Source organism: Gekko japonicus, unplaced genomic scaffold (genome assembly GCF_001447785.1).
Source record: "Gekko japonicus isolate JY-2015 unplaced genomic scaffold, Gekko_japonicus_V1.1 scaffold2456, whole genome shotgun sequence".
In the NCBI taxonomy this organism is placed as follows: Eukaryota; Metazoa; Chordata; class Lepidosauria; order Squamata; family Gekkonidae; genus Gekko; species Gekko japonicus.
In genome coordinates, this window is record NW_015169252.1 from 59,641 (window position 1) to 68,474 (window position 8,834).

General features: G+C 58.8%; 1 protein-coding gene across 1 annotated transcript in view; it reads left to right on the forward strand.

Annotated features, from left to right (window-relative positions):
- Positions 1-8,834, forward strand: part of NTRK1 (neurotrophic tyrosine kinase, receptor, type 1) — a 28,515-nt gene that overhangs the window by 12,720 nt on the left and 6,961 nt on the right. The window contains exons 8-14 of the mRNA XM_015416490.1: positions 1,796-2,128; positions 2,689-2,706; positions 2,949-3,007; positions 3,505-3,607; positions 7,185-7,331; positions 7,866-7,996; positions 8,250-8,422. Coding sequence (XP_015271976.1) covers positions 1,796-2,128; positions 2,689-2,706; positions 2,949-3,007; positions 3,505-3,607; positions 7,185-7,331; positions 7,866-7,996; positions 8,250-8,422 — 964 coding nt within the window. The remainder of the gene's footprint in view (positions 1-1,795; positions 2,129-2,688; positions 2,707-2,948; positions 3,008-3,504; positions 3,608-7,184; positions 7,332-7,865; positions 7,997-8,249; positions 8,423-8,834) is intronic.

The window sequence follows — 8,834 nt, forward strand, 5'->3', positions numbered from 1 at the left end:
AAGGAGACTTCTGTAGATTCCTGAGTAGCAGGTTGCACTATGGACTCAGCTGGCTTAGAAGTTTGTAGGATGTTGCTTTCATCAACATGTACCACATTGCATTCCTTAACTGTGCAAGTTTTAGGGTCTAGGATTCTGTAGCCTCTTCCTCCAAGAGCGTACCCCACGAGGATACCAGGCTCTGCTCTTGCGTCAAGTTTGCCCCTTCTCTCCTTTGGTACGTGGGCATAGACTTTAGGTCCAAAGGCCTTTATATGTTTAAGTCCAGGCACCCTATTATGCCATAATTCAAAAGGGCTTTTATTTGTAGTTTTGATGGAACTCTATTACGAAGGTAAACGGCTGTATTGACTGCTTCAGCCCAAATATTTTCTGAAAGTCCAGATTGCGTTAACATAGAACGCACCATTTCTTGAATGGTTCTGTTTAAGCGTTCTGCATTTCCATTTTGTTGTGGAGAATAAGGAATTGTTGTCTTATGTTCAATTCCTTCTTGTTGCATGAATCTTTGGAACTCCCCGCCGTGGTACTCTGTGCCATTATCAGTGTTCCCTCTAAGCTGAGTTAGTGTGAGCTAGCTTGCCGTTTTTTAGCCTCCGGCTCACACATTTCTGTCTTGGCTCAGGAAAGATGGCTCCAGAGCCAGCTAATTTATGCAGCAGCCAAATCGCTTGCTCACAACTTTAAGGCCAGTGGCTAACAAAGTTGAATTTTTGCTCACAAGATTCCACCGCTTAGAGGGAACATTGGCCATTATCTATAAACAGTACCTCTGGCGCTTTTCCAAACTTGTTTTTAACAGCTGCAACATAGCATTTAAACTTTTCAAGCACTTGAGCTTTGCTTTTAAGTAGGTATGTATAGACATATCTGGATTTTGCTTCCATAAAACTGACAACATACTTGCTGCCTTCAGCAGACTCCTTTATTGGACCAAGAAGATCTGAGTACACAATCTCTAGAAACTTTGTATTTTGTTCAGGAGATTTGCCCTTGTAGCTAGGAGCTGTACACAGGATATAAAATAACAAAGAGCTAATATGTCTACATCCTTGCAGCTAAAAGGTAAAACGGGAAGAGCCGAATGGCGTCTCCTTCTCTAGTCAGAACAAAGAGAGGGAAGAGAAGCCATAAAATGGTAATACACCTTGACACTTTAGTCCCAATCAAATCCCTAGATCAGGGAGAAAATTCCCCGGCTTGCTACATCTAAAGAACATTGGTTACATGAGAAACATGTGACTTAACAAACATCATTGACCCTGTAAATACTGAAGTGTTTTTAACTTGTAATACCCAACACCTTTGGCCTTGTGAGGCCAGTTACATGGCAAGATTTAGACTGTCCTGTCCTGCAGAGAGCTTGAGGAAACCCCTCTGGGTTTGTGCCCCAGAGATGGTCATGTCATGACTCAGGAGGGACATGGGAGGAGCAGAGCTCAGAGTGCAGAAGGGAATTCTGCTCTTTCCACCTGAGAAGTTGGGGCTGAATTTTGATCTCGGAAGTCTCAAGTGGAATGGAGAAGAGGGGCAGGCAGATGTCCACATACTTGGAAAGTGTTTGGCGCATCTTGTGAAATGTGGGCTTCACTTCAGAACAGAGTTTTCGGTTCCAGCCAGTGGGGGGGGGATACATGCCAGAGTGGGCATTTCCCGCAGGGGGACTGATCTCGCCCATGTCCTGAAGTTGAAGTTGAAGGGCCAAGAGTGGGGGGGGGCAGACCGGCCATCTCGCCTCTGCCAGGTGAGAGTACTCAGCATCTGAGGGGCTTCCCTGCTCTCTCCCTACCCACAGTTCCCGCTGTGATCAAGTACGTGGACCAGGCCGTCAACTACCACCTCTGGTGCATCCCCTTCTCTGTGGACGGCAACCCTCCCCCGCAGGTCTCCTGGCAGTTTGACGGCAGGAGCCTGAACGAGACGGACTACGTCCGCACCACCCTGATCCCGGACCCGTATCGGAACTCCACAGTGGTGCACGGCTGCCTGAGCCTCAACCGGCCAACCCACATCTGGAACGGAAACTACACGCTGATTGTGCGCAACCCTCTGGGCACCGATTCCTTGACCATCTATCAGCACTTCATGGATGTTCCGGAGAGCTTCAACCCGGAGGACCCCATTATGGGTGAGGTGGCTCTGTTCTGCTGGCCGGCTGCCTGCCTGCCTGCCTCCCTCCCTCCGAGTTGGCCCTGGTGCTGGCCACGGGTCAGCCATGGATCTGCCTCCCTTCAGGTCTGGCCTGGGGCAGAAACTGGCAGAGCCACACCTGCAGCAACACTTCCTCTGCTGTGCTTTGTGGGGAGAGGGGGCCTTTTAGAGGATCCTGTTCTTTGGAAACCTCTCCCTCCTGCGTCTTCCGGAGTCAGGTGGGGGAGGGTGGACAGGGAAGAAGAACTTAAGGGGAGAGGAGGAGGAGGAGGAGGAGGCAGGCAGGCCTAGAGAGAGTAGCCAGGTACCCTTGCCAGTTCCAGGGGAGGGGGGGTTCCTTCGGGAGCTGAAGTGAGGCAGAGGCTTTTGCATTCCCCAGCAGCTGGGGGGCGGGGGGGGGGGCAGTGGTGGCCTGGGCCCAGAATGCAGCAATCCCAGTGGCAGAGGGGTCGTCGTGGAGGGTGCCCCCCCTTCCCCATAGGGTGACGGATCTCTCTCTCTCTCTCTCTCTCTCTTCCCTTCCTGCTGCTGTTCCAGTGTCGCTGCCCCCGACCAGTGAGTGGTTGAGCGGAATGTGCCCCCTCCCCATTTCACCCTGACCGGGAGGGCGGGGAGAGGCAGGGAGAGCAGGCCTTCCTTCTGCTTCTGGCCCTGGCAGTTCAGAGGGGGCGAGAAAGGGAGGAGCTGTGCTCTTTGCAGGGCTCCCCCCCCCCGCCGCCGCCTTCTGGACTCATCATCGGAGCTTGAACGAGTCCGGAGAGTGACCCTGCCTCTTTCATTCTTCCTTTGCCACGCAGGTGACAGGAACAGCACGCTGGCAGGGCCCGTGGAGACTCCGGAGGAGCACACCTTTGGGGTGAGGCCGGGGAGAGGGCATTGCCGGGTACCCGGGGCACGTCCCAGGGAAACGCCCTTCGAGGAGGAAAGGAGCGTGGCCGGGAGAAGCGCCCTCCCCCTCTTGTGCTGGTTCTCTGTTTCCGAGGACTTTCTGCAGTGGCCTCCCCACCCACTCACCCGCCCCGCTAGAGACTGGAGGGCTGGCTCTGAGCCGCCTACCCCCTCCGCTCCTGCCGCTGCGCCCTGGGCTCGCTGGCAAAGGAGCCCCCCTGCCAGGGGGGGCTTCACGTGCCGCTTGGGAGGGGCCGTGGAAGGGATATGGGGCAGATGTGGCTCCTCCCCCGTGGCAAATCAGTGGCCACAGCCAGGCCACAAACGCCCACAGGAGCCACGTCCCCGGTTCCTTCGAGCCCAGCCGTGTGACTGACTGGACGGCCTCCCCAGAGCAGTGGCCAGGGAGAGACCTGCTGGCCCCCTCTGCCTCAGGTCTTCGGTGTCTTTTTGTCCTTCTTCCAGGTCTCCGTGGCGGTGGTTCTGGCCGTCTGCGCCTGCATCTTCCTCTCCATCATGCTCATCGTGCTCAACAAGTGTGGCCAGCACTCCAAGTTCGGCGTGAACCGTAAGGCCCCCTTCACTGGGGACATGGGTGTCCGCTTTCCCTCTCCCTTCCTGGCGGCCTGGTGGGGGGCCTTTTTGGCCCACACTCACACAGGGAAATGGCTCTTCCAGCTGCGGGGGGCGGGGAGGGGGCGCTGCCTTTGTGCCCCAGCCTGGCAACTGGCCACTCGCCTTAGGGAGCGCCTTTCTTCTGACTGATCAGGAGGCAAACGTGGAATGCCATGCGAGGGGAGGGGGCCCCTAACCCCGGCCCAGCATCTTGTAGACGCAGGTGCCGCAAAAGGAAAGCCCCCCCCCCCCAGCATTGCCTGGAGGCAGCAGCCTTCCCACACGGGCATCTCTTGGTGTTCGAGGCTGCCGATAGATCTCTCTTCCCCTGCCTAGTTCTGGCAGTGCCAGGGGGGAGGGAGGAGAGGGGAAGCTTTTTATTACTTCCTTTCCAGAATTTAGCTGGCCTGTTCGGGTCCAGGTCATGTTTGATGTTCTGCACGGGCATTTTACCACCTGCAAGGATGGTGTTTCCTGCTGGTGTCATGGCAAAGGAGCGACATACATCCCCCACGCCCACCAGTGTATCCACCAGGAATGGAAGGTGGAACCGGGAGGGGTGGGGAAGCGAGCCAGTTCCCTCCCCCCGCCCAGCCCCCACCATTTCATTAATGTTGCTCTTCCTTCTCCTTTAAGCAGACATCAGCTGCTAATTCACTGCTGGAATTGATTCAGGCTGTAAATGGGTTTGATCTGCCTGGATCACCCCCAAGCGGCCAGGGCTTGTGGGGGGGGGGGAGCAGCCACTTGTAGCTGCCTCCCACTGGAGCTAAGGCAGTTGCCAGCAACGGACCTGGCCTGGCCGAGCTGAGATCTTTCGGTTTGTCCCCAAGAGCTGCTCTGAGGCCGGGCTAAAAGACCAGTCCCTTCACTGCACCTCGCCCCAAACCAAAACCAACGCTTCAAAGAAGCAAGCAATGCTGCTACCCAATTGTGGGGGGGGGGCTCTCTCCAATTGCTGTGTGCAGGTCAAGTGACCGGAAACGCTTATTTGTTTAAGAGACGGAGAACCCAAGGGCTCCCTTTCGGCTTCCCCCTTCCCTGGCCTCCGCCTCCCGGTCCCTTTCTCTGGTGAATAAGGGACCGGGAGGCGGGGTCGAGGAGTCAGACTAGGATCTGGAAGGCCCCAGTTCAAGTCCCGACTCGTGCCATGGAAGCTGGGTGACCTCCCAGCCTAACCCACCGCACAGGGCCATTGTGAGGCTTAAAAGGGAGGAGAGGAGAATGGTGCGGGTTCCTTTGGGTCCGTCCCCCCCCCTTGGGGAGTAAGGCGGGATACAAACGAAGGCCATAAATGACAGAATCTTTTGGCTGTGATGGGGAAACCTAGATGGGGTGAGTGTCTCACCTGTTGTGCCTGGCTGGGCGTCTGCCCGCAAGAGCCGTGGAAGAGACACTCGGGGCTCCACGGGGGGGGGGAAGCCGGGGGAGCTGCCGGGCCTTTGTGCCCGAGGGGGCCCTTGAGCCCGTCTGAAGGCCCCAAGGGCCACCCCGGAAGAAGAAGGGCCAGGGCCTCCACGAGTGGGTGGGGCCGGGTGGGGCCCTTGGGGTGCCCGAGGGTGGTGCCTGCCTGGTCCAGCACGGCTGGAGGGAGCTTGAGGATGAAACCGGGATGGGAACGTTTCAACAGACAGTTCAGCCACTGCTGCACCCGACGGTTTCACTAGTTCTTGCGCCAGAAAACGTTGCAGGTGGATTTTGCTTCTCCTCGGGGTCCTCCACGCTTGCCCTGCCTGGATCGCTCAGAAACCTCCCCTGTAACCTGCTGACAGACGGGGTGAATGCCGACGCCCGTAGGACGGCTGGTTGTTCCTTCAGCCCTGGCCGATGAGGAGTGGAGGGAGGGCGCTGCCTTCCCCATCCATAGGGCTAGACGAGGCTGCCCTTCTCCTCGGCCCGGGCTTCCCCCACCCCCCAATCCTGCTCCGCGCTCCACCCCGGCCCCCTGTGGACCGGGAGTCATTATCTCCACCCACCAGGCTGCTGCTGGTGCTGCTGCAGCCCTGCAGCCTTGCGGAGACATTGATGAAGATGCATGGGGAAGGCTTGCTGGTGATGGACCCTCTTATGGTAATTACTGGAGGCTTAAATGCGCTGCTTAGTGCTCCCTTGCTGATAACCTCCCCCCACACAGAATGGTGGGGTAGAGGGGAGGGGAGGGGGAGTCCTGCAACCTTCTTCGCCACTCGCCGGGATGGATGGATGGGGGGGGGGCTTGCGTCTCAGAGGCCGGATCAAGACGGGCGGAGCCTTGTGAGTCTGTTCGTAGCAGAGGAGAAGAGCAAGAGTCCGGGAGCACCTGGAAGTCTTTTAGCGCACCGGCTGTGGCCGGGCAGGGGCTCCCGTGTGAGTGTGTCCCTGCTCATGTTTTCAGGTTTACTTTGTTTGATTTACCTTTAATTTGTTGGGCTTGTATCCCGCCCTCCCCACCAGCAGGCTCAGGACGGGTTCCATCAATATTAATACAATATACAATATAATTAAAAACCACTTTGAAGCAACAGATTAAAACAGCACAGAATCATAAAAGGCTGTGTGTGAATGTTCTGAAGAAGTGAGCAGAGGCTCTCAAAAGCTCCTCCCCCTGCCACAGTTTTTGTTAGTCTTTAAGGTACTCCTGGACTTTTCCTCTTTTCTGTATTTCAGAGGCCACAAAAGAGGCTTAGAACGGCGTGACGGCCGGTGGCAGCTCCTGCCCCACCCACCCAGCTGCGGCCCCTGCTCACCCCCCCCCTCAGTGGCCAAGCACCCTCCAGCCGAGGCTGCCTGGCCAGGCCACCCCCCAGAGTTCTTCACTGCAGGCTAGAAAACCCCGGGAGAGCCCGGCCATCTCTGAGACTCGGTGGCAGGCCCTGGGGGTGTAGACTTCCTGAAGCAGCCGTCATCAGAGGCCACCCCTTCCTGGCCACTTAGAAGAGGCCACGCTGGCAGAGAGGACAGATCCCGGTGCCTCTGGATGCTTCCTGCGGAGGCTCGGCCGTGAGGAGAGCTGCACAGGAGCGGAGCCCTGCTGAATCAGACCACTGCCCGGGGCCCATCTAGGCCAGCATCCTGTTTTCGGCACCCCGGGAGAGCCCTGCCGGCCCAGCCCTCCCCTGCAGCCTCCCCTCCCCCCCACCCCAGCATCTGGCCCTCCGAGAGGAGCCGGGGTGTGTCAGCCACGGTGGCACCTCCCTCGCCTGCGTGAACTAGTCCTGCCCTTGGTCTGCCTTGACTCATCTGCCCATTTGCTCTAGAGGGTGTTCAGTCCAGCGGAACGAGAGAGGGTAGCTGGCCGGCATGTTTCTCCCCCTCTGGACGACAAGAGCCCGGCGCCACCCCAGCCTCCTCCCGGCTGTAGATGACTGAGGGCGGCAAAGGTTTTGTCCCGGGTGGCCTCCCCCTCCTCCTCCTCCTCCAGGGTGGGGCTGGAACCCTGTGCCATGTATTCTGGCTCCCCGTGCTAAATCATCGACGTTCAAGAAATGGAATCCCTAATGGGACAGAGCAGGCCCAGGCTGCCGATTCCCCCCTTGCTTTTGCTCCCGCAGGGTCGGCTGTGCTGGCGCAGGAGGATGAGCTGGCCATGTCTCTGCAGTTCATGAACTTGGGCACCAGCCCCCTCACCTCCGCAGAGAGCAAACTGGATGCCCTCAAGACCAACTTCATAGAGAACCCACAATACTTCTGCAGTACGTGTGAGTGCCCCACTGCACGCACCGGGGGGGGGAGGGGGGGGAGTCATCTTTAGCCTGGATGAAAAGAAGCCATCCTGCCTTTCGTGTGTGAATACTGAGAACCAAGATACGCACGGAGGGCTGTAAACGAGGGGTGGGTTTCACTGTGGCAGAGGGTGAGCAGAGGCTGTGCCCCCCCCCCATGGGCGGCCTTGCCTCTTGGGGAGCACAGCAGGGAACTCCAGGAGGAAAGGCCCAGCAGTCCTGCCACAAAAGGCTGCTGGGGGGAAGGTCAGTGGCCGGGGAAACACAGAGTCAGGATGACCCACACGCTTTGCCGGGGGAGGGCTCCTCTGGGTGCCCCGGCTGCCGAGAGGTTTCTTGCCTAGCTGCCCGTGGTTACCTCCTGTGGTACAGCTTCGGGGGGGGAGGGGCCGCCCGCCCGAGCATCCAAAGACAGGCTGGACCTTGGGCCCCTCTTCCCCGAGGCCCGCCTGGGGGTACCCGGTCGCCTAAGGGGAGTGGCGTGGCAACGGGGCTCCTTTCTCCCTGCAGGCGTTCGCCACATCAAGCGCCGAGACATCGTCCTGAAATGGGAGCTGGGGGAAGGGGCCTTTGGGAAAGTCTTCCTAGCCGAGTGCCACAACCTGAGCCCTGCACAGGAGAAGATGCTGGTGGCCGTCAAGGTACAGTCTGCAGCACCGTTGCTTTCTCAGCCCTTTAAAGGCAGGTGTTTGTGTGTGTGTGTGTGTGTGTGTGTGTGCCCGTGACAGACCCCGTTCCAAAGTGCTTTGGGTGGAAACTTGAGCTCCATGCAGAAAAAACGGGGCAAATTGGCCCCAGCAGCCCTTTCTCCCAAGAAGAGGCTGGCCGGCTGCGGTGGTGGGGGAGTCCCTTGTGCACCCGGAGTCAACCTGTGCGCCTAACCTCCTTCTCAAGGCCCTGAAGGAAGCCACGGAGAGTGCCCGGCTGGACTTCCAGAGGGAGGCCGAGTTGCTGACGGTGCTGCAGCACGAGCACATTGTCAAGTTCTACGGCGTCTGCACAGAAGGGGAGCCGCTCATCATGGTCTTTGAGTACATGAAGCACGGAGACCTCAACCGCTTCCTCAGGTGCGCGCGTCCCCCCCCCCGCCCTATCCGCCCTGGAAATGCGAGGGAAGCCAAACGGGCACCGGGAGAGCCAGAGAGCGGAGGAGGAGGAGGAAGGGAGGGGGGGCTTGACTCCTGGGGGAGGGGGGCTTGCCCCCTGCCCTCTCCTTGGTGGACCACTACATCCCCCTCTCGTCCTGGCGGCCAGGCCGGGCAAGAGCGGAGGCCGGGGCTGCGCTGCGTGTGGTGGGCGGCAGATCCACCACCCCCAGCTCCAGCAGCACAGCCCCGCAAAGGCCTCGCGTGGCCCCCTTTGCCTCCTGCTGCTCCCGGTGCCCTGGAAAAAAGTCCCCCCCCCCGTTTGAGCTCCTTCTCGCAGCCTGCCCCCTCTCACTCGTGCAGCCTGCCCCCGCCCCTGCTCCATTATGGCAGG